The sequence below is a fragment of the Carassius auratus genome, chromosome 1 (genome assembly GCF_003368295.1).
Source record: "Carassius auratus strain Wakin chromosome 1, ASM336829v1, whole genome shotgun sequence".
In the NCBI taxonomy this organism is placed as follows: Eukaryota; Metazoa; Chordata; class Actinopteri; order Cypriniformes; family Cyprinidae; genus Carassius; species Carassius auratus.
Window position 1 is genome coordinate 11,674,735 of NC_039243.1, and position 24,248 is coordinate 11,698,982.

At 40.3% G+C, this 24,248-nt stretch overlaps 5 protein-coding genes across 5 annotated transcripts; all 5 read right to left on the reverse strand.

The window, feature by feature from the left end:
• Positions 1–2,948: 2,948 nt before the first annotated feature.
• Positions 2,949–11,275, reverse strand: LOC113109273 (serine-rich adhesin for platelets-like). Its single transcript, XM_026272903.1, has 8 exons — positions 5,627–11,275; positions 5,112–5,175; positions 4,828–5,006; positions 4,578–4,699; positions 4,387–4,448; positions 4,131–4,234; positions 3,873–4,036; positions 2,949–3,726 (listed from the first exon to the last, which is right to left on the reverse strand). The coding sequence occupies exons 1-8, from the start codon at positions 11,019–11,021 to the stop codon at positions 3,634–3,636; spliced, it is 6,183 nt and encodes a 2,060-aa protein (XP_026128688.1). The 5' UTR covers positions 11,022–11,275; the 3' UTR covers positions 2,949–3,633.
• Positions 11,276–12,177: 902 nt separating this feature from the next.
• On the reverse strand, positions 12,178–13,468 carry LOC113109013 (mucin-5AC-like). The gene is made up of 2 exons (XM_026272486.1): positions 12,294–13,468; positions 12,178–12,201 (listed from the first exon to the last, which is right to left on the reverse strand). The coding sequence occupies exons 1-2, from the start codon at positions 13,386–13,388 to the stop codon at positions 12,178–12,180; spliced, it is 1,119 nt and encodes a 372-aa protein (XP_026128271.1). The 5' UTR covers positions 13,389–13,468.
• Positions 13,469–16,281: 2,813 nt separating this feature from the next.
• LOC113109021 (serine-rich adhesin for platelets-like) lies at positions 16,282–17,742 on the reverse strand. Its single transcript, XM_026272498.1, has 2 exons — positions 16,764–17,742; positions 16,282–16,326 (listed from the first exon to the last, which is right to left on the reverse strand). Exons 1-2 carry the CDS (start codon positions 17,679–17,681, stop codon positions 16,282–16,284), a joined length of 963 nt encoding a protein of 320 aa, XP_026128283.1. The 5' UTR covers positions 17,682–17,742.
• A 1,944-nt stretch (positions 17,743–19,686) lies between these two features.
• On the reverse strand, positions 19,687–22,035 carry LOC113109028 (mucin-5AC-like). The gene is made up of 2 exons (XM_026272511.1): positions 20,812–22,035; positions 19,687–19,729 (listed from the first exon to the last, which is right to left on the reverse strand). The coding sequence occupies exons 1-2, from the start codon at positions 21,837–21,839 to the stop codon at positions 19,687–19,689; spliced, it is 1,071 nt and encodes a 356-aa protein (XP_026128296.1). The 5' UTR covers positions 21,840–22,035.
• On the reverse strand, positions 21,890–23,231 carry LOC113109033 (mucin-5AC-like; the record flags this gene model as incomplete). Its single annotated transcript, XM_026272526.1, has 2 exons — positions 21,890–21,929; positions 22,039–23,231. Coding segments are annotated over 2 exons (1,233 nt in total), but the record flags the coding sequence as incomplete, so codon positions are not given.
• Between the last annotated feature and the right edge of the window lie 1,017 nt (positions 23,232–24,248).

The following is a 24,248-nucleotide window of genomic DNA, read 5'->3' on the forward strand; positions in this document are numbered from 1 at the left end:
GATGCCACTGTCAAAACAATATTTAGCCTAGGCATAGGCTTTTTGTGCATTTACTGAACATTTGTGTAATGGCAACGACATGTGTTGACGTGATTGCAAGTCAGATACAAAGCACAGCACAATGTTGCTGACGTTAACCGCTTTCAAACACGCACACAATATATAAAATACACGATGATAATTATAAAAATCAATACACAATACCTGTATAAAACACTATTTATTTACACGATTAATACTGAAAGAACTGCTATTACTGCACATTCACTATATAAAATAAAATTCACTGGAGGAAAAAGTTCGCGCAACCTCAGATTTGGAAGTCGATCAAAAGGATCGTTCGCGGTTTTGGCTTCAGTCGAATTCAGTGAGGCGCAGTGGTTTATGGGATGAGTAGTTCCTTCGCTCGAAATGAAAATATGTACCTTTTACTTTTTTGGGATTTTCTCTTAATTTTTTCACTCGAAATGATATGTTATATGCTTATGAGTTCAGCCATAGCTGGTTATCCTCAGACATGCTCTAAAATTCTTTAGATACGGATTTTTCCGAAAGTCAATGGGAGAAATGAATGGAAAATTTACTTCCGGCACCAAAGCTCTCTCGGGCTGTGGGCGGGACTTTGATGCTCTATTCTGGCCTCGGTGCCTGCCCGAGGCTATTAGCCCTGCACGCCCCTTTTAAACCCTGGCTCGCACTGGCCCGACAGTGGAAATGCGGCCATTGATTCGGCAGAAGAAACCAATGCTTTCGTTCCTCTGAGCCAAACAGAAATTATTGGTGACGCTAGTCCCCGTGCCCAGATTGGTTCAGAATCTCCCATATTAAACTAATAAGTAGTCTTTTGAACTACTACTTAACATAGTGAAAGTATGGAAAAAACAAGGATGAAACAGTGGTACATATCTGATAAAGCACTGGAATTTATGTATTGGGTCCCGGTAAAAATAACAGATTCTGAAAGATTACAGCCAATGGATCGATCATTTATATTATGTATACTATGTAAATCATTATATAATTATACAGTTCATAAATATAGTTGCACTATTTTTTTTCTGTTACACTGTGAATATTTCTCACTCATTTTGTATGTAGTTTGTGAATCATTTGCACTGTTTTTGCACTGTATTGTTGAAGACAATTTGTGCAATTGTTTTTACTACAGTATATGCTGCATAGTTTGTGTTTGTTGTTCATACTCAGATTGAAAATATATTTCTCACAAGAAGAAAAAAGAAATGCAATTTATATTTAAAAGAAAATCTAAATTAAAGTTTCATTCCTTCATTTGATAACCAGAAAAATGTAAATACACAACAGCATTTCTGAGGGGGAAAAAAAACATTTCACAAGGCTATTTTAAGAAAATGTAATAAATTAAGTTGTTTTTATGCGTTTAAATAATTACACATGCTAAAAAAATAAAACATATGGTGAAGAAAAAATAAAACATTTCATAGGGCCCTAAACATGTAATTTTTGTTAAACTTTTAATAAATTGCTGTGAAAATGTATAAATGTTATGAATTAAATTAATTAGACATGATTTTTGATTAATAAAATTAAATGTAACCATTAAAAAGGAGTTGAGAAAAAATAAAACTGATTTTATAGGGCCCTAAGAAATAGTAATAAGTAATAAGTAATGAAGTTACTTTTCAAATGCAGTAACTAGTAAAGTAATCTCATTACAATTTACAGAAGTAACTAGTAACTTGTAACTAATTACATTTTTTGAGTAACTACCCCAACACTGGATGGAGACATGGAAGTACAGTATATGCGTCTTTAAGATCTATCGTGACAAACCAGTCGGACCTGATATGAGATATGAAATCTCGATGGCCTCCTTCCTTAATAGGGTATTCACTCCCTGTTCCTCAAACAGAGCCTGCCTTGCAAATTTGATTAACTATTATCCCTTCATGAATTTTCACAAAAGAAGCATTAACAATTAGTCCATCAGGCATGAATAATTCAATCTTTCTATCATCTGATAATTTCCATCGAAGCCTATCTATGTTTCTCTCCCTGCTGAAAAACAATAGCAACCATCACAGAATTTGTAATGTTTTTAACGGAAACTGTAATGTTCCCTGTGGTTCTCATGGTAATGTGTTGCCTTCTATTTGTGGCTTGTTAAAACCACATAATCCTAATGGAATTTGTTCCAAAATACACTAACCTTTTAATGGTTGTAATGGTTAATGGTTGATGATTTGTAATGTTTTCTGTGATTGTTTTTATTTATTTATTCATTCATTTATTTTTCAGCAGCTCTCTTTATCTAAACTTTCAAACTTCAAAACTGCTTCAAATTTTAAGCTTTTACAACTTTTTCAAACTTTCAGGCTTCAGGTTTTGGTCAAGACAACCTAAAATTTGTCTTAACCAACTTTTTTATCTAGCTTCTCATTCTGGTTTTGTCTGTTGTTGTATTAATGTCATTCACCAGACTTAATCTGCTACTTCAAATCAGGATACAGGTTTGTAATGCACTATGATGGGCAAATCATATCCCACCTTTTATTTTCATTTTTTTAACTTTTTACAGGTTTTGTATTGAGGCTATGAATGTGAATGCATGAACACATATATGTCATTATGACCCAGTCTTGGTTCATTTTGCATTAAAAACTGACACGTTGTACATTGAGTAACAACTTACTGTAATGTATTCCGTTTATTTAACAACTACTCAACAAATTATGTGGACATGACTGATTTGGGTTAAATTAGTTATAGTATTAATTTAAAAATGGGTGTCAGATTATATTGAAATGCACATTTAAATGTAATTTTAAAAGATTGTATGATGACTTCTGTGCTGTGTGAGCAAACAAATTCTATATTTAGAAATGTGTGGAAAAATAGTGGATGAATATGATATACATGTGGGGAAAAAAAATCTAAATAAACAGAATTTGTGTATTTTTCAACAGTGTAAGGATTTTATTTTATTTTTTATGCATGCAGGGTCCTGCTAGATCATTGTCATTTGGTTATATATACATTTGTTCTTACATTTATTAATGTTGTTATGATTTAAAAGGTGAATAAAAGCTTTTTGTGTGATGCCTAACTAAAACAAACATTTCCTGTCAGCAGCTGCAGGACAATCTTGTCAGAACAGAAGTGATCATTAAAAACAAGATTTGAAATTATGCAGATAAAATAACTGTTGATTGGTTTTGCTGCTGTTTTACATCTACAACTGTGTGTAAAGCACACAAGGATTTTCATGGAGTTACATGGAACTAAAGTGCATGAAGTATAAATAAGTTTAACATTACCAACATTGCCCCTTAAAATGAAATGTGTAAAATCAAATAAATTAATTATTTGGAAATCCAAAAATATTATATAACATGTAAATAATGTCTAATGAAATCTTACATTTTTTGTCCATTAAACAATTCTGAAAATAAATTACATTAATCACAATTTAAGATCCTGTCTGTCCAGCAATACAGGCACAATAAAATAAATAGTGTATTGTAAAAGCTGTAAGATATCATAATCATTATGGAAAGTTAAATGTAAACTTTAAAGTACCACCATCACAATTTGGATTAGTATAATAAGTAATCAGTTAGTGTTAGAAAATGTTCCTGATGTGTCTTGAGCTCTCTAGAATAGGCTGTGAGTGGTGTATTGTACATTGTATGACCGTCTTCTGGACCACCTTCTTCTCAATGCTGTACAGCAACCACACAGCAAACACTGAGGACAGAGAGAGAGAGCCTAGTTAGACTGGAATAAACATTTGTGACATTGATAGGTTTTGGGTACATTTTTATATCAAATGTTATCACTAATCACTTCAGTTATAATATGCATGTTTCTTACTAAATCTTTATGATACTTACACAAAGGAGAATCCAGCAAGGTACGAGGATGATAGCAATAGCACAGGGTACAATAATGGCCACAACCCATGCTGCACTAGTGCTGTTATTTGTGACTGTAGTGCTCAGCACTGTGGAGTAAAAGGTGGTTCTAGTTGCAGCAGGTGTAGTTGTTGTAATAGTCTCTGTAGATGATAATGTGTAAAATAATTAAGACTTAAAACAAAATCTCAAATAACTATAAAGTTAACAACAATGTTTCTATGCAGAAGTACATACCACTATTAACCACAATAAGTGCATTGAGAAAGGCACTGGGTTTCTGGAAGTCGCTTTCTGAGAAAACATACTGTACATCAGCCTGAATAGTGGTGGAATTACCCCTGGGGAGAAATAAAAATATACAATGATGCAAATGAACCCTTCAGAAAGATCTCAATGTGCTTCTTCCTTTACATATGATCTAAGCACATATAAACTAGATATCTTTGAATCAACTGATTTATTTCTATTCTAATAAATGTTTAAATCTTACGTGAAATTGGTATCTTTGAACACAAATGGAGTGGCTGTGGGCTCAGTTAGCATCTCGTTCAGCTAAACAGGTCAGCAATGAAACAATTTTATATTAAAAATTAAAGGTGATAGAATTTGGGCTTAATAGTTGAGCTTAACCCAAAACTTAATAATATAAGCATTTTAAATACAAATTTTTTTCAGACTTACCAATTTATTGATAGAGTCCTGAATTAATTTATATGTGGTGTCCCTGAGATCAAATTTCTGAGACATGGTAACATTGTTGATTTCAAATCCAAAATTCAGGGCATATGACGTATCAGAAAGTTCTTAAAAAAAAAAAAAACATGAATTAATAATAATAATACATCTTAGCTGATATTGTGTGTGCATACATCTTTTTACTGCAGTATTGAAATTTGTTTACTGGTGACTGAACAGAGAAGAGAAAACTCACTTGTGTAAGTGACATTCACAAAGCTCACAGGGGTACTTAAGCTTTGTGCCCTCAGTTCTCGTTTAATTCTGAAACGTTCGGCCAGCAGAGAGTTTGCCAATTGTAATATTTTTTCAGCACTTGGTACAGGGCCCCGTGTAATAAATATGAGCCGAATGTAAATAATCACCCTCCCAATCCTGAAAAAGAAATTAAAGAGTTACAATGCTGAGTGAGATAATAAATAAGATTACACAATACAACAATTTACACAATACAATTTATTCTTAAAATTGTGTTCTTACACATCTGGTGGTTGTACAGGTTTCAGAGTTGTTTTATTCCATGTTGGAGCAGGAGTTGTTAAGCCTGCAGTGCAAAAACAATATTTTAGGAGATATATTTAAGGAAAAGAAGAATGCATAAAGTAAATTAATTATTATCATAATATCATAAATATATCAAATAGATAGGTCTTCCAACTAATGTTGAAGAGGACATTCATGTTGTAATTGTTTCACTACTAGTTGTTGTGATTTTAGAATAAGGTGTGGTTGTTGAATAAGTTATATCTGTATTTAATGCACCAAAGGTAGTAATTTTTATCTCAGCAATTGTGCTTGTTGGATGAATATTCATGGATGATGTTGTCACGGACTCCTCCACCAGAGTTGGAGGGGTTGTGGTGTTTATGGGGTTAAATCTTTTTAGTTCGTTCACCAATACTTGTATTAATTTCAGGCATAGTTATAGTTTCTGGATGAGTTATGATGTTTAGTGTGATAGTTGAGAATGAGACCCAAGATTATAGTTGTCTCACCTATAGTTGCTGCTGGAAGTTTATTTGTGCCAGCCAAAGTTGTTACACCAGTAGTTGTTACTGGACGTACTGTTGTTGTTTCAAACATAGTGGTGGTTGTTAAATCAGGAGTCGATAAGGGTGCTGAAGATGAGAATGACTGAGGGATGCTTGAGTTGGCAATATTTGTTGTTCTTGCACCAATAGTTGTGGTTGCTCCATCAGTTGTCAACATTGGTGCTGCAACTGAATATTTTGCAGGGGTGCTTAAGTTAAACAAAATTGTTGTTTCCAGAACTGTTGTTTTAGGCACAGCTGTGGTTTCTGCATCAGATGTCAACAGTTGTTTTAGATGTGATGATGTTTGAGGGTTGCTTGTTGTAGTCAAAGTTGTTGTTGCACCAATAGGTGTTGTTGGTAGGACTGTTGTTGTTTCAGGCATAGTTGTTGTTGTTGCATTAGTTGTTGGTGTTACAGATGAGAATGCTGGAGGGGTACTTTGGGCAGCCAAAGTTGTTATTGTTGCATTAACTGTTGTTACTGAAAGTATTGTTGCGGTTTCAGATAAAGTTGTATTTGTAGTTTCAGGCATAGTTGTGGTTGCTGAATCAGTTGTCAACATTGATGCTACAGTTGAGGATACTGGAGGGATGCTTGGGATAGCCAAAGATGTTGTTGTAACACCAATAGCTGTTGTGGTGTCAGGCATAGTTGTAGATGATACATCAGTTAAAGTGGTTGGGCCTGTAGTTGAAAATATTGTGGTTGTGTTAGCCAAAGCTGTACCTGTAGTTGTTGTTGGAAGTGTTGTATCTTCAGGCACAATAATGGTTTTTGGATGACTTGTAGTCAGAATTGTTTCAGAAACCAAAGTCGTATTAGTTTTAACAGCAGCTGTCATTGGAAGTGTTGTTTTGGATTCACCCACAGCAATTGTGGCAGGATTGATTGTAGAGGATTCTGGAGGAGTGGCTGTAGAAGCCAAAGTTGTTGTCACACCAGTAGTTGCTGTGGTATCAAGCATACCTGTGGTTGATTCAACATTTGTTGTTGACATTGGTGCCACAATTGAGGATGTTGGATGGGTGGTTATGGAAGCCAAAGTTGTTGCGTAAATATTTTTAGCTGTGTCAGGCATAGTTGTTGTCGTTGGATGGCTTGTTAACTTTGGAGGGGTAGCTGTGGAAGTTGTTTCTGCATCAGTAGTTTTGGTGGTATCAGACATGGTTGTTGCTGCTGTTTCAGTTGTCAACATTTTTTCTACAGTTGAGGATGCTGGAGGAGTTGTTGTGGAAGTCAAAATTGTTGTTGCATCAGTAGTTTTTGTGGTGTTAGGCATAATGGTTGTTGCTTCATTAGTGGTTGACACTGGTGCATCAGTTGTCGATGTTGGTACTGCAGTTGAGGATGTTGGAGGGGGGGTTGTGGAAACCATAGATGTTGCTTCAATAGTTGTTGCAATGTCTGTCACATTTGTGGTTGCTGATGCTGTTGCTACAGTTGAGGATGTTGGATGGTTGGTTGTGGAAGCCAAAGATGTTATTGCATCAGCAGCTGTGGTGATGTCAAGCATAGTTTTGGTTGCTGCATCAGAGGTCAAAATTTTTGATGCAGCTGAGAATGTTGATGATGTTGTGGAATCCAAAATTGTTATTGCATCAATTGTTGTTGTGGTGTCAGGCATTGTTGATATCGCTGCATCACTTGTTGAGGTTGGTACTGCAGTTGATAATGTTGGAGGGGTGGCTGTGAAAGACAAAGTTGTTGTTGAATCAATAGTTGTGCTATCAGATATATTTGTCATGGTTGCATGAGTTGTTAGTGATTGTGCTACAGTTGAGGATGTTGTAGAGGTGGTTTTTGAAGCCAAAGTTGTTGTTGCATCAGCAGCTGTTGTGGTGTCAAGCATAGTTTTGGTTGCAGCAGTTGAGGATCTTGTAGCGGTAGTTGTGGAAGCAAAATCTGTTGTTGCGTAAACAGTTGTTGCGATTTCAGGCAGAGTGGTTGTTTTTGTATCAGTTGTTGATGATGGTGCAATAGTTGTCAATGTCAGAGGTATGGATGTGGAAGCCAAATTTGAGGTTGCATTATTTGCTGTTGTGGTGCCAGACAAAGTTCTGGTTGATTCATCAATTTTTTTTGATGTTGTCGCTACTGCTACAGTTGCTGAATTAGATGTAGTTTCAACAGATGAGGATGCAGGAAAGATGGTTGTGGAAGCCAAAATCATTGTTGTATCAATACTTGTTGTGGTGTCAGGCATAGCCGTGGTTGCTGCATCAGATGTTGATGCTGGTGCTATAGGTGTCAGTGTCAGAACTGTGATTGTAGGAGCCAAAATTGTAGATGAATGAGTAGTTTTAGTGGTGTCAGAGAGAGTTGTAGTTGATTCATAAATTTTTGTTGAGGTTGTTGCTACAGTTGAAGATGCTGTAGTGGTGGTTGTAGAAGTCAAACTTGTTGCATCAGTAGTTGTTGTGGTGTCAGACAGAGATGTGGTTGATTCATCAGTGGTTGAACTTAGATGGGTGGTTGTGGAATCAAAAGATGTTGTTGCAATGGTAGTGGTAGTGGTGTCAGGCATAGTTGTTGTTGCTGCATCAGCTGTTGATTCTGGTGCTATAGTGGTCAATGTCAGAGGTGTGGACATAGGAGCAAAGATTGTTGTGGCATCTGTTGTTGTGGTGTCAGACAGAGTTGTGGTTGCTGCATCAGATGTTCTTGACGTTGGTTCAACAGTTGAGAATGTTGGGAAAATTGTTGTGGAAGCCAAAATTGAGGATCCATCATTTGTTGTTGTGGTGTCAGACAGAGTTGTGGTTGATTCATACATTTTTGTTGAGGTTGTTGCTACAGACGAAGATGCTGAAGGGGTGGTTGTAGAAGTCAAACTTGTTGCATGAGTAGTTCTTGTGGTGTCAGACAGAGATGTGGTTGATTCATCAGTTGTTGAACTTAGATGGGTGGTTGTGGAATCTGCTGTTGTAGTTGAAGTTGTTGGGGTGCTGGTTGTAGAAGCCAATATTGTTGTTGTGTAAATAGATTTTGTGATGTTGGGTATAGTTGATGCTGGTGATATAGTTGTCAATGTCAGAGGTGTGGTTGTGGAAGCCAAAATTGTAGTTGCATCAGTGGGTTTTGTTATGTCAGGCAGAGTTGTGGTTGATGCATCAGTGGTTGACATTATTGGGGTGCTTGTGGAATCAAAAGATGTTGTTTCTTCAGTAGTTGTAGTTGTGTCAGACAGAGTTGTAGTTGATGCGTCAGTGGTTGATATTAGAGTGTTGGTTGTGGAATCAAAAGATGTTGTTGCAACAGTAGTTGTAGATGTGTCAGACAGAGTTGCAGTTGCTGGGTCAGTGGTTGATACTGGTGCTATAGTAGTCGATATCAGTGATGTGTCTGTGGAAGCCAAGACTGTGGTTGCATCAGTTGTTGATGTGGTGTCAGACAAAGTTGTAGTTGCTGCATCAGATGTTGTTGATGTTGGTTCAACAGTTGAGGATGTTGGAAAAGTGGTTGTGAAAGCCAAAACTGAGGTTGCATCATTTCTGGTTGTGGGTTCAGACAAAGTTGTGGTTGATTCATCTATTTTTGTTGATGTTGTTGCTACAGTCATAGATGCTGAATGGGTGGTTGTGGAAGTCAGACTTGTTGCATCCGTAGTTGTTGTGGTGTCAGACAGAGATATGGTTGACGCATCAGTGGTTGACAATAGATTGATGGTTGTGGAATCAAAAGATGCTCTATGATCAGTAGTTGTAGTGGTGTCAGACAGACTTGTTGTTTCTGCATCCGTTGTTGTTGATGCTGCTGCTGTAGTTGAGGATGTTGGGTTGCTGGATGTGGAAGCCAAAATTGTTGTTGTATCAATAGTTGTTGTGGTGTCAGGCATAGTTGTTGTTGCTTCATCAGATGTTGATGCTGGTGCTATAGTTGTCAGTTTCAGAGCTGTGGTTGTGGAAGCTAAAATTGTAGTTGCATCAGTGGTGGTTGTGGTGTCAGACAGAGTTGTGGTTGATGCATCAGTGGTTGATGCTGGAGCTATAGTAGTCGATGTCAGTTGTATGGTTGTGGAAGCCAAGATTGTGGTTGCATCAGTTCTTGATGTGGTGTCAGACAGAGTTGTGGTTGCTGCATCAGATGTTGTTGATGTTGGTTCAACAGTTGAGGATGTTGGAAAAGTGGTTGTGAAAGCCAAAACTGCGTCATTTGCTGTTGTGGGTTCAGACAAAGTTTTGGTTGATTCGTCTATTTTTGTTGATGTTGTTGCAACAGTCGTAGATGCTGAAGGGGTGGTTGTGGAAGTCAAACTTGTTGCATCAGTAGTTGTTGTGGTGTCAGACAGAGATGTGGTAGACGCATCAGTGGTTGACAATAGATGGGTGGTTGTGGAATAGAAAGATGTTCTAGCATCAGTACTTGTAGTGGTGTCAGACAGACTTGTTGTTTCTGCATTAGTTGTTGTTGATGCTGCTGTTGTAGTTGAGGATGTTGGGTTGCTAGATGTGGAAGCCAAAATTGTTGTTGTATCTATAGTTGTTGTGGTGCCAGGCATAGTTGTTGTTGCTGCATCAGATGTTGATGCTGGTGCTATAGTTGTCAGTTTCAGAGCTGTGGTTGTGGAAGCCAAAATTGTAGTTGCATCAGTGGTTATTGTGGTGTCAGACACAGTTGTAGTTGTTGCGTCAGTGGTTGATATTAGAGTGGTGGTTGTGGAATCAAAAGACGTTGTTACAACAGTAGTTGTTGTGGTGCCAGACAGAGTGGTGGTTGCTGCATCATATGTTGTTGATGTTGCTTCAACAGTTGGGAAGGTGGTTGTGAAAGCCAAAACTGAGGTCTCATGATTTGCTGTTGTGGGTTCAGACAAAGTTGTGGTTGATTCATCTATTTTTGTTGATGTTGTTGCTAGAGTAGTAGATGCTGAAGGAGTGGTTGTGGAAGTCAAACTTGTTGCATCAGTAGATGTTGTGGTGTCAGACAGAGATGTGGTTGACGCATCAGTGGTTGACATTAGATGGGTGGTTGTGGAATCCAAAGTTGTTGTAGCATCAGTAGTTGGAGTGGTTTCAGACAGAGTTGTGGTTGATGCATCAGTTGTATACATTAGCGGGGTGCTTGTGGAATCCAAAGTTGTTCTAGCTTCAGTAGTTGTAGTGGTGTCAGACAGACTGGTTGTTTCTGCATCAATTGTTGTTGATGCTGCTGCTTTAGTTGAGGATGTTTGGTAGCTGGATGTGGAAGCCAAAATTGTTGTTGTATCAATAGTTGTTGTGGTGTCAGGCATAGTTGTTGATGCTGGTGCTATACTTGTCAGTTTCAGAGCTGTGGTTGTGGAAGCCAAAATTGTAGTTGCATCAGTGGTTGTTGTGGTGTCAGACAGAGTTGTGGTTGATGCATCAGTGGTTGACATTTGAGTGGTGGTTGTGGAATCAAAAGATGTTGTTACAACAGTAGTTGTTGTGGTGCCAGACAGAGTTGTGGTTGCTGAATCAGATGTTGTTGATGTTGGTTCAACAATTGAGGATGTTGGAAAGGTGGTTGTTAAAGCCAAAACTGCGGTCGCATTATTTGCTGTTGTGGGTTTAGACAAAGTTGTGGTTGATTCGTCTATTTTTGTTGATGTTGTTGCTAGAGTCGTAGATGCTGAAGGGGTGGTTGTGGAAGTCAAACTTGTTGCATCAGTAGTTTTTGTGGTGTCAGACAGAGATGTTGTTGATGCATCAGTGGTTGACATTAGATGGGTGGTTGTGGAATCAAAGGTTGTAGCATCAGTAGTTGTTGTGGTGTCAGACAGAGTTGTGGTTGATGCATCAGTTGTTGACATTAGCAGGGTGCTTGTGGAATCTAAAGATGTTGTTGCATCAGTAGTTATAGTGGTGCCAGACAGAGTTGTAGTTGATGCATCACTGGTTGACATTAGAGTGGTGGATGTGGAATCAAAAGATGTTGTTGTATCAGTAGTTGTAGTGGTGCCAGACAGAGTTGTGGTTGCTGCATCAGTTGTTGATACTGGTGCTATAGTTGTCAATGTCAGAGGTGTGGTTGTGGAAGTCAAGATTGTGGTTGCATCAGTTGCTGTTGTGGTTTCAGATAAAGTTGTAGTTGATTCGTCTATTTTTGTTGATGTTGTTGCTACAGTCGTAGATGCTGAAGAGGTGCTTGTGGAAGTCAAACTTGTAGCATCGGTAGTTGTGGTGTCAGACAGAGTTGTTGTTTGTGCATCAGTTGTTGTTGACGCTGCTGCTGTAGTTGACGATGTTGGGTTGCTAGATGAGGAAGCAAAAATTGTTGTTGTATAAATAGTTGTTTTGGTGTCAGGCATACTTGTTGTTGCCGCATCAGATGTTGATGCTGGTGCTATAGTTGTCAGTTTCACAGCTGTGTTTGTGGAAGCAAAAATTGTAGTTGTATCTGTATTTGTAGTTGTGTCAGACAGAGTTGTAGTTGATGTGTCAGTGGTTGATACTGGTGCTATAGTTGTCGATGTCAGAGGTGCGGTTGTGGAAGCCAAGATTGTGGTTGCATCAGTTGCTGTTGTGGTGCCAGACAGAGTTGTGGTTAATGCATCACTGGTTGACATTAGCGGGGTGCTTGTGGAATCAAAAGATGTTGTTGCATCAGTAGTTGTAGTTGTGTCAGACAGAGTTGTAGTTGATGAATCAGTTGTTGTTGACGCTGTTGCTGTAGTTGAGGATGTTGGGGCGCTGGATGTGGAAGCCAAAATTGTTGTTATATCAATAGTTGTTGTGGCGTCATGCATAGTTGTTGTTGCTCTATCAGTTGTTGATACTGGTGCTATAATTGTCGATGTCAGAGGTGTGGTTGTGGAAGCCAAGATTGTGGTTGCATCAGTTGTTGATGTGGTGTCAGACAGAGTAGTGGTTGCTGCATCAGATGTTGTTGATGTTGGTTCAACAGTTGAGGATGTTGGAAAGGTGGTTGTAAAAGCCAAAACTGAGGTTGCATCATTTGCTGTTGTGGGTTCAGACAATGTTGTGGTTGATTTGTGTATTTTTGTTGATGTTGTTGCTACAGTCGTAGATGTTGAAGGGGTGGTTGTGGAAGTCAAACTTGTTGCATCAGTAGTTGTAGTTGTGTCAAACAGAGATTTAGTTGATGCATCAGTGGTTGACATTAGAGGGGTGCTTGTGGAATCAAAACTTCTTGTAGCATCAGTAGTTGTTGTGGTGTCAGACAGAATTTTGGTTGATGCATCAGTTGTTGACATTAGCGCGGTGGTTGTGGAATCAAAAGATGTTGTTGCATCATTAGTTGTAGTGGTTCCAGACAGAGTTGTGGTTGCTTTATCAGTTGTTGATACTGGTGCTATAGTTGTCGATGTCAGAGGTGTGGATGTGGATGACAAGATTGTGGTTGCATAAGTTGCTGTTGTGTGATCAGACAAAGTTGTAGTTGATTCGTCTATTTTTGTTGATGTGGTTGCTGCATCAGTTGTTGATACTGGTGCTATAGTTGTCGATGTCAGAGATGTGGTTGTGGAAGCCAAGATTGTGGTTGCATCAGTTGCAGTTGTGGGTTCAGACAAAGTTGTAGTTGATTCGTCTATTTTTGTTGATGTTGTTGCTACAGTCGTAGATGCTGAAGGGGTAGTTGTGGAAGTCAAACGTATAGCATCAGTAGTTGTAGTGGTGTCAGACAGAGTTGTTGTTTCTGAATCAGTTGTTGTTGACGCTGTTGCTGTAGTTGAGGATGTTGGGGCGCCCGATGTGGAAGCCAATATTGTTGTTGTATCAATAGTTGTTGTGGCATCATGCATAGTTGTTGTTGCTGTATCAGTTGTTGATACTGGTGCTATAGTTGTCGATGTCAGAGGTGTGGTTGTGGAAGCCAAGATTGTGGTTGCATTAGTTGTTGATGTGGTGTCAGACAGAGTTGTGGTTGCTTTATCAGTTGTTGATACTGGTGTTATAGTTGTCGATGTCAGAGATGTGGTTGTGGAAGCCAAGATTGTGGTTGCATCAGTTGCTGTTGTGTGTTCAGACAAAGTTGTAGTTGATTCGTCTATTTTTGTTGATGAGGTTGCTGCATCAGTTGTTGATACTGGTGCTATAGTTGTCGATGTCAGAGATGTGGTTGTGGAAGCCAAGGTTGTAGTTGCATCAGCTGCAGTTGTGGGTTCAGACAAAGTTGTAGTTGATTCGTCTATTTTTGTTGATGTTGTTGCTACAGTCGTAGATGCTGAAGGGGTAGTTGTGGAAGTCAAACGTGTAGCATCAGTAGTTGTAGTGGTGTCAGAGAGAGTTGTTGTTTCTGAATCAGTTTTTAATGCTGCTGCTGTATTTGAGGATGTTGGGTTGCTAGATGAGGAAGCCAAAATTGTTGTTGTATCAATAGTTGTTGTGTTGTCAGGCATACTTGTTGTTGCTGCATCAGATGTTGATGCTGGTCCTATAGTTGTCAGTTTCACAGCTGTGGTTGTGGAAGCAAAAATTGTAGTTGTATCTGTATTTGTAGTTGTGTAAGACAGAGTTGTAGTTGATGTGTCAGTGATTGACATTATAGTGCTGGTTGTGGAATCAAAAGATGTTGTTGCATCAGTAATTGTAGTGGTGCCAGACAGAGTTGTGGTTGATGCATCAGTGGTTGACATTAGCGGGGTGCTTGTGGAATCAAAGGATGTTTTTGCATCAGTAGTTGTAGTTGTGTCAGACAGAGTTGTAGTTGATGCGTCACTGATTGACATTAGAGTGGTGGTTGTGGAATCAAAAGATGTTGTTGCATCAGTAGTTGTAGTGGTGCCAGACAGAGTTGTGGTTGATGCATCAGTGGTTGACATTAGCGGGGTGCTTGTGGAATCAAAGGATGTTTTTGCATCAGTAGTTGTAGTTGTGTCAGACAGAGTTGTAGTTGATGCGTCACTGATTGACATTAGAGTGGTGGTTGTGGAATCAAAAGATGTTGTTGCATCAGTAGTTGTAGTGGTTCCAGACAGAGTTGTGGTTGCTGCATCAGTTGTTGATACTGGTGCTATAGTTGTCGATGTCAGAGGTGTGGTTGTGGAAGCCAAGATTGTGGATGCATCAGTTGCTGTTGTGGGTTCAGACAAAGTTGTGGTTGATTCGTCTATTTTCGTTGATGTTGTTGCTACAGTCGTAGATGCTGAAGGGGTTGTTGTGGAAGTCAAACTTGTTGCATCAGTAGTTGTAGTAGTGTCAGACAGAGATGTGGTTGATGCTTCAGTGGTTGACAATACATGGGTGGTTGTGGAATCAAAAGTTGTTGAAGCATCAGTAGTTGTAGTTGTGTCAGACAGTGTTGTAGATGATGAGTCAGTGGTTGACATTAGAGTGGTGGTTGTGGAATCAAAAGATGTTGTTGCATGAGTAGTTGTAGTGGTGTCAGACAGAGTTGTGGTTGCTGCATCAGTTGTTGATACTGGTGCTATAGTTGTCGATGTCAGAGGTGTGGTTGTGGAAGCCAAGATTGTGGATGCATCAGTTGCTGTTGTGGGTTCAAACAAAGTTGTGGTTGATTCGTCTATTTTTGTTGATGTTGTTGCTACAGTCGTAGATGCTGAAGGGGTGGTTGTGGAAGTCAAACTTGTTGCATCAGTAGTTGTAGTAGTGTCAGACAGAGATGTGGTTGACGCATCAGTGGTTGACATTAGAGTGGTGGTTGTGGAATCAAAAGATGTTGTTGCATCAGTAGTTGTTGTTGTGTCGCGCATAGTTGTTGTTGCTGTATCAGTTGTTGATACTGGTTCTATAGTTGTCGATGTCAGAGGTGTGGATGTGGAAGCCAAGATTGTGGTTGCATCAGTTGCTGTTGTGGGTTCAGACAAAGTTGTAGTTGATTCGTCTATTTTTGTTGATGTTGTTGCTACAGTCATAGATGCTGAAGTGTTGGTTCTGGAAGTCAAACTTGTAGCATCAATAGTTGTAGTTGTGTCAGACAGCGTTGTAGTTGATGCATCACTGGTTGACATTAGAGTGGTGGTTGTGGAATCAAAAGATGTTTTTGCATCAGTAGTTGTTGTGGTGTCACGCATAGTTGTTGTTGCTGTATCAGTTGTTGATACTGGTGCTATAGTTGTCGATGTCAGAGGTGTGGTTGTGGAAGCCAAGATTGTGGTTGCATCAGTTGCTGTTGTGGGTTCAGACAAAGTTGTAGTTGATTCGTCTATTTTTGTTGATGTTGTTGCTACAGTCGTAGATGCTGAAGGGGTGGTTCTGGAAGTCAAACTTGTAGCATCAGTAGTTGTAGTGGTGTCAGACAGAGTTGTTGTTTCTGCATCAGTTGTTGTTGACGCTGCTGCTGTAGTTGAGGATGTTGGGTTGCTGGATGAGGAAGCCAAAATTGTTGTTGTATCAATAGTTGTTGTGGTGACAGGCATACTTGTTGTTGCTGCATCAGATGTTGATGGTGCTGATATAGTTGTCAGTTTCACAGCTGTGGTTGTGGAAGCAAAAATTGTAGTTTTATCTGTATTTGTAGTTGTGTCAGACAGAGTTATAGTTAATGTGTCAGTGGTTGACATTCGAGTGCTGGTTGTGGAATCAAAAGATGTTGTTGCAGCTGCAGTTTTAGTGGTGCCAGACAGAGTTGTGGTGGATGCATCAGTGGTTGACATTAGCGGGCTGCTTGTGGAATCAATAGATGTTGTTGCATCAGTAGTTGTAGTGGTGTCAGACAGAGTTGTTGTTTCTACATCAGCTGTTGTTGATGCTGCTGCTGTAGTTGAGGATGTTGCGGCACTGGATGTGGAAGTCAAAATTGTTGTTGTATCAATAGTTGTTGTGGTGTCACGCATAGTTGTTGTTGCTGTATCAGTTGTTGATACTGGTGCTATACTTGTCGATGTCAAAGGTGTGGTGGTGGAAGCCAAGAATGTGGTTGCATCCGTTGTTGATGTGGGTTCAGACAATGTTGTGGTTGATTTGTCTATTTTTCTTGATGTTGTTGCTACAGTCGTAGGTGCTGAAGGGGTGGTTGTGGAAGTCAAACCTGTTGCATCAGTAGTTGTAGTTGTGTCAGACAGAGTTGTAGTTGATGCATCAGTGGTTGACATTAGAGTGGTGGTAGTGGAATCAAAAGATGTTGTTGCATCAGTAGTTGTAGTGGTGTCAGACAGAGTTGTTGTTTCTGCATCAGTTGTTGTTGACGCTGCTGCTGTAGTTGAGGATGTTGGGGCGCTGGATGTGGAAGCCAAAATTGTTGTTGTATCAATAGTTGTTGTGGTGTCACGCATAGTTGTTGGTGCTGTATCAGTTGTTAATACTGGTGCTATAGTTGTCAATGTCAGAGGTGTGGTTGTGAAAGCCAAGATTGTGGTTGCATCAGTTGCTGTTGTGGGTTCAGACAAAGTTGTAGTTGATTCGTCTATTTTTGTTGATGTTGTTGCTACAGTCGTAGATGCTGAAGGTGTGGTTCTGGAAGTCAAACTTGTAGCATCAGTAGTTGTAGTGGTGTCAGACAGAGTTGTTGTTTCTGCATCAGTTGTTGTTGACGCTGCTGCTGTAGTTGAGGGTGTCGGGTTGCTAGATGAGGAAGCCAAAATTATTGTTGTATCAATAGTTGTTGTGTTGTCAGGCATACTTGTTGATGCTGCATCAGATGTTGATGCTGGTCCTATAGTTGTCAGTTTCACAGCTGTGGTTGTGGAAGCAAAAATTGTAGTTGTATCTGTATTTGTAGTTGTGTAAGACTGAGTTGTAGTTGATGTGTCAGTGATTGACATTAGAGTGCTGGTTGTGGAATCAAAAGATGTTGTTGCATCAGTAGTTGTAGTGGTGCCAGACAGAGTTGTAGTTGATGCATCAGTGGTTGACATTAGCGGGGTGCTTGTGGAATCAAAGGATGTTTTTGCATCAGTAGTTGTAGTTGTGTCAGACAGAGTTGTAGTTGATGCGTCACTGATTGACATTAGAGTGGTGGTTGTGGAATCAAAAGATGTTGTTGCATCAGTAGTTGTAGTGGTGCCAGACAGAGTTGTGGTTGATGCATCAGTGGTTGACATTAGCGGGGTGCTTGTGGAATCAAAGGATGTTTTTGCATCAGTAGTTGTAGTTGTGTCAGACAGAGTTGTAGTTGATGCGTCACTGATTGACATTAGAGTGGTGGTTGTGGAATCAAAAGATGTTGTTGCATCAGTAGTTGTAGTGGTTCCAGACAGAGTTGTGGTTGCTGCATCATTTGTTGATACTGGTGCTATAGTTGTCGATGTCAGAGGTGTGGTTGTGGAAGCCAAGATTGTGGATGCATCAGTTGCTGTTGTGGGCTCAGACAAAGTTGTGCTTGTTTCGTCTATTTTCGTTGGTGTTGTTGCTACAGTCGTAGATGCTGAAGGGGTGGTTGTGGAAGTCAAACTTGTTGCATCAGTAGTTGTAGTGGTGTCAGACAGAGATGTGGTTGATGCTTCAGTGGTTGACAATACATGGGTGGTTGTGGAATCAAAAGTTGTTGTAGCATCAGTAGTTGTAGTTGTGTCAGACAGTGTTGTAGATGATGAGTCAGTGGTTGACATTAGAGTGGTGGTTGTGGAATCAAAAGATGTTGTTGCATGAGTAGTTGTAGTGGTGTCAGACAGAGTTGTTGTTTCTGCATCAGTTGTTGTTGACGCTGCAGCTGTAGTTGAGGATGTTGGGGCGCTGGATGTGGAAGCCAAAATTGTTGTTGTATCAATAGTTGTTGTGGTGTCACGCATAGATGTGATTGCTGCATCAGTTGTTGATACTGGTGCTATAGTTGTCGATGTAAGAGGTGTGGTTGTGGAAGCCAAGATTGTGCTTGCATCAATTGTTGATGTGGTGTCAGACAGAGTAGTGGTTGCTGCATCAGATGTTGTTGATGTTGGTTCAACAGTTGAGGATGTTGGAAAGGTGGTTGTAAAAGCCAAAGCTGAGGTTGCATCATTTGCAGTTGTGGTGTCAGTCAAGGCTGTGGTTGATTCGTCTATTTTTGTTGATGTTTTTGCTACAGTCGTAGGTGCTGAAGGGGTGGTTGTGGAAGTCAAACTTGTTGCATCAGTAGTTGTAGTTGAGTCAGACAGAGTTGTAGTTGATGCATCAGTGGTTGACATTAGAGGGGTGGTTGTGGAATCAAAAGTTGTCGTAGCATCAGTAGTTGTTGTGGTGTCAGACAGAGTTGTGGTTGATGCATCAGTTGTTGACATTAGCGGGGTGCTTGTGGAATCAAAAGATGTTGTTGCATCAGTAGTTGTGTCAGACAGAGCTGAAGTTGATGCGTCACTGGTTGTCATCAGATGGGTAGTTGTGGAATCAAAAGATGTTGTTGCATCAGTAGTTGTAGTGGTGCCAGACAGAGTTGTGGTTGCTGCATCAATTGTTGATACTGGTGCTATAGTTGTCGATGTCACAGGTGTGGTTGTGGAAGCCAAGATTGTGGTTGCATCAGTTGCTGTTGTGGGTTCAGACAAAGTTGTAGTTGATTCGACTATTTTTGTTGAAGTTGTTGCTACAGTAGTAGATGCTGAAGGGGTGGTTATGGAAGTCAAACTTGTAGCATCAGTAGTTGTAGTGGTGTCAGACAGAGTTGTTGTTTCTGCATCAGTTGTTGTTGACGCTGCTGCTGTAGTTGAAGATGTTGGGTTGCTAGATGAGGAACCCAAAATTGTTGTTGTATCAATAGTTGTTGTGGTGTCAGACATACTTGTTGCTGCATCAGATGTTGATGCTGGTGCTATAGTTGTCAGTTTCACAGCTGTGGTTGTGGAAGCAAAAATTGTAGATGTATCTGTATTTGTATTTGTGTCAGACAGAGTTGTAGTTGATGTGTCAGTGGTTGGCATTAGAGTGCTGGTTGTGGAATTCAAAGATGTTGTTGCATCAGTAGATGTAGTGGTGCCAGATAGAGTTGTGGTTAATGCATCAGTTGTTGACATTATCGTGGTGCTTGTGGAATCAAAATATGTTGTTGCATCAGTAGTTGTAGTGGTGCCAGACAGAGTTGTGATTGCTGCATCAGTTGTTGATACTGGTGCTATAGTTGTCGATGTCAGAGGTGTGGCTGTGGAAGCCAAGATTGTGGTTGCATCAGTTGTTGATGTGGTGTCAGACAGAGTATTGGTTGCTGCATCAGATGTTGTTGATGTTGGTTCAACAGTTGAGGATGTTGGAAAGGTGGTTGTAAAAGCCAAAGCTGAGGTTGCATCATTTGCAGTTGTGGTTTCAGTCAAGGCTGTGGTTGATTCGTCTATTTTTGTTGATGTTGTTGCAACAGTCGTAGGTGCTGAAGGGGTGGTTGTGGAAGTCAAACTTGTTGCATCAGTAGTTGTAGTGGTGTCAGACAGAGTTGTGGTTGATGCATCAGTGGTTGACATTAGAGGGGTGGTTATGGAATCAAAAGTTGTTGTAGCATCAGTAGTTGTTGTGGTGTCAGACAGAGTTGTTGTTGCTGCATCGGATGTTGATGCTGGTGCTATAGTTGTCAGTTTCACAGCTGTGGTTGTGGAAGCAAAAATTGTAGTTGTATCTGTATTTGTAGTTGTGTCAGACAGAGTTGTAGTTGATGTGTCAGTGGTTGACATTAGAATGCTGGTTGTGGAATCAAAAGATGTTGTTGCAGCTGTAGTTTTAGTGGTGCCAGACAGAGTTGTAGTTGATGCATCAGTGGTTGACATTAGCGGGCTGCTTGTGGAATCAATAGATGTTGTTGCATCAGTAGTAGTAGTGGTGTCAGACAGAGTTGTTGTTTCTACATCAGCTGTTGTTGATGCTACTGCTGTAGTTGAGGATGTTGCGGCATTGGATGTGGAAGTCAAAATTGTTGTATCAATAGTTGTTGTGGTGTCACGCATAGTTGTTGTTGCTGTATCAGTTGTTGATACTGGTGCTATACTTGTCGATGTCAAAGGTGTGGTGGTGGAAGCCAAGATTTTGGTTGCATCCGTTGTTGATGTGGGTTCAGACAATGTTGTGTCAGACAAACTTGTAGCATCAGTAGTTGTAGTGGTGTCAGACAGAGTTGTTGTTTCTGCATCAGTTGTTGTTGACGCTGCTGCTGTAGTTGAGGATGTTGGGTTGCTAGATGAGGAAGCCAAAATTGTTGTTGTATCAATAGTTGTTGTGGTGTCAGGCATACTTGTTGTTGCTGCATCAGAACTTGATGCTGGTGCTATAGTTGTCAGTTTCACAGCTGTGGTTGTGGAAGCAAAAATTGTAGTTGTATCTGTATTTGTAGTTGTGTCAGACAGAGTTGTAGTCGATGTGTCAGTGGTTGACATTAGAGTGTTGGTTTTGGAATCAAAAGATGTTGTTGCATCAGTAGTTGTAGTGGAGCCAAACAGAGTTGTGGTTGCTGCATCAGTTGTTGATACCGGTGCTATATTTGTCGATGTCAGAGGTGTGGTTGTGGAAGCCAAGATTGTGGATCCATCAGTTGCTGTTGTGGGTTCAGACAAAGTTGTGGTTGATTCGTCTATTTTCGTTGATGTTGTTGCTACAGTCGTAGATGCTGAAGGGGTGGTTGTGGAAGTCAAACTTGTTGCATCAGTAGTTGTAGTGGTGTCAGACAGAGATGTGGTTGATGCTTCAGTGGTTGACAATACATGGGTGGTTGTGGAATCAAAAGTTGTTGTAGCATCAGTAGTTGTAGTTGTGTCAGACAGTGTTGTAGATGATGAGTCAGTGGTTGACATTAGAGTGGTGGTTGTGGAATCAAAAGATGTTGTTGCATGAGTAGTTGTAGTGGTGTCAGACAGAGTTGTTGTTTCTGCATCAGTTGTTGTTGACGCTGCAGCTGTGGTTGAGGATGTTGGGGCGCTGGATGTGGAAGCCAAAATTGTTGTTGTATCAGTTGTTGATACTGGTGCTATAGTTGTCGATGTCAGAGGTGTGGCTGTGGAAGCCAAGATTGTGGTTGCATCAGTTGTTGATGTGGTGTCAGACAGAGTAGTGGTTGCTGCATCAGATGTTGTTGATGTTGGTTCAACAGTTGAGGATGTTGGAAAGGTGGTTGTCGTTGTAAAAGCCAAAGCTGAGGTTGCATAATTTGCTGTTGTGGGTTCAGACAATGCTGTGGTTGATACGTCTGTTTTTGTTGATGTTGTTGCTACAGTCGTAGGTGCTGAAGGGGTGGTTGTGGAAGTCAAACTTGTTGCATCAGTAGTTGTAGTTCTGTCAGAGAGAGTTGTAGTTGATGCATCAGTGGTTGACATTAGAGGGGTGGTTGTGGAATCAAAAGTTGTTGTAGAATCAGTAGTTGTTGTGGTGTCAGACAGACTTGTGGTTGATAAATCAGTTGTTGACATTAGCGGGGTGCTTGTGGAATCAAAAGATGTTGTTGCATCATTAGTTGTAGTTATGTCAGACAGAGTTGTAGTTGATGCGTCACTGGTTGACTTTAGATGGGTAGTTGTGGAATCAAAATATGTTGTTGCATCAGTAGTTGTAGTGGTGCCAGACAGAGTTGTGATTGCTGCATCAGTTGTTGATACTGGTGCTATAGTTGTCGATGTCAGAGGTGTGGCTGTGGAAGCCAAGATTGTGGTTGCATCAGTTGTTGATGTGGTGTCAGACAGAGTAGTGGTTGCTGCATCAGATGTTGTTGATGTTGGTTCAACAGTTGAGGATGTTGGAAAGGTGGTTGTAAAAGCCAAAACTGAGGTTGCATCATTTGCTGTTGTGGGTTCAGACAATGCTGTGGTTGATACGTCTATTTTTGTTGATGTTGTTGCTACAGTCGTAGGTGCTGAAGGGGTGGTTGTGGAAGTCAAACTTGTTGCATCAGTAGTTGTAGTTCTCTCAGAGAGAGTTGTAGTTGGTGCATCAGTGGTTGACATTAGAGGGGTGTTTGTGGAATCAAAAGTTGTTGTAGCATCAGTAGTTGTTGTGGTGTCAGACAGACTTGTGGTTGATAAATCAGTTGTTGACATTAGCGGGGTGCTTGTGGAATCAAAAGATGTTGTTGCATCAGTAGTTTTAGTTCTGTCAGACAGAGTTGTAGTTGATGCGCTACTGGTTGACATTAGATGGGTAGTTTTGGAATCAAAAGATGTTGTTGCATCAGTAGCTGTAGTGGTGCCAGACAGAGTTGTGATTGCTGCATCAGTTGTTGATACTGGTGCTATAGTTGTCGATGTCAGAGGTGTGGCTGTGGAAGCCAAGATTGTGGTTGCATCAGTTGCTGTTGTGGGTTCAGACAAAGTTGTAATTGATTCATCTATTTTTGTTGATGTTGTTGCTACAGTCGTAGATGCTGAAGGGGTGGTTCTGGTTGTCAAACTTGAAGCATCAGTAGTTGTAGTGGTGTCAGACAGAGTTGTTGTTTCTGCATCAGTTGTTGTTGACGCTGCTGCTGTAGTTGAGGATGTTGGGGCGCTGGATGTGGAAGCCAAAATTGTCGTATCAATAGTTGTTGTGGTGTCACGCATCGTTGTTGTTGCTGTATCAGTTGTTGATACTGGTGCTAAAGTAGTCGATGTCAGAGGTGTGGTTGTGGAAGCCAAGATTGTGTTTGCATCAGTTGTTGATGTGGTGTCAAACAGAGTAGTGTCTGCATCAGTTGTTGTTGACGCTGCTGCTGTTGTTGAGGATGTTGAGTTGCTAGATGAGGAAGCCAAAATTGTTGTTGTATCAATAGTTGTTGTGGTGTCAGTCATACTTGTTGTTGCTGCATCAGATGTTGATGCTGGTGATATAGTTGTCAGTTTCACAGCTGTGGTTGTGGAAGCAAAAATTTTAGTTGTATCTGTATTTGTAGTTGTGTCAGACAGAGTTGTAGTCGATGTGTCAGTGGTTGACATTAGAGTGCTGGTTGTGGAATCAAAAGATGTTGTTGCATCAGTAGTTGTAGTGGTGTCAGACAGAGTTGTTGTTTCTGCATCAGTTGTTGTTGACGCTGCTGCTGTAGTTGAGGATGTTGGGTTGCTAGATGAGGAAGCCAAAATTGTTGTTGTATCAATAGTTGTTGTGGTGTCAGGCATACTTGTTGTTGCTGCATCAGATGTTGATGCTGGTGCTATAGTTGTCGATGTCAGAGGTGTGGTTGTGGAAGCCAAGATTGTGGTTGCATCAGTTGCTGTTGTGGGTTCAGACAAAGTTGTAGTTGATTCGTCTATTTTTGTTGAAGTTGTTACTACAGTCGTAGATGCTGAAGGGGTGGTTCTGGAAGTTAAACTTGTACCATCAGTAGTTGTAGTGGTGTCAGACAGAGATGTGGTTGACGCATCATTGGTTGACATTACATGGGTGGTTGTGGAATCAAAAGTTGTTGTAGCATCAGTAGTTGTAGTTGTGTCAGACAGAGTTGTTGTTTCTGCATCAGTTGTTGTTGACGCTGCTGCTGTAGTTGAGGATGTTGGGTTGCTAGATGAGGAAGCCAAAATTGTTGTTGTATCAATAGTTGTTGTGGTGTCAGACATACTTGTTGTTGCTGCATCAGATGTTGATGCTGGTGCTATAGTTGTCAGTTTCACAGCTGTGGTTGTGGAAGCAAAAATTTTAGTTGTATCTGTATTTGTAGTTGTGTCAGACAGAGTTGTAGTTGATGTGTCAGTGGTTGACATTAGAGTGCTGGTTGTGGAATCAAAAGATGTTGTTGCAGCTGTAGTTTTAGTGGTGCCAGACAGAGTTGTAGTTGATGCATCAGTGGTTGACATTAGCGGGCTGCTTGTGGAATCAATAGATGTTGTTGCATCAGTAGTTGTAGTGGTGTCAGA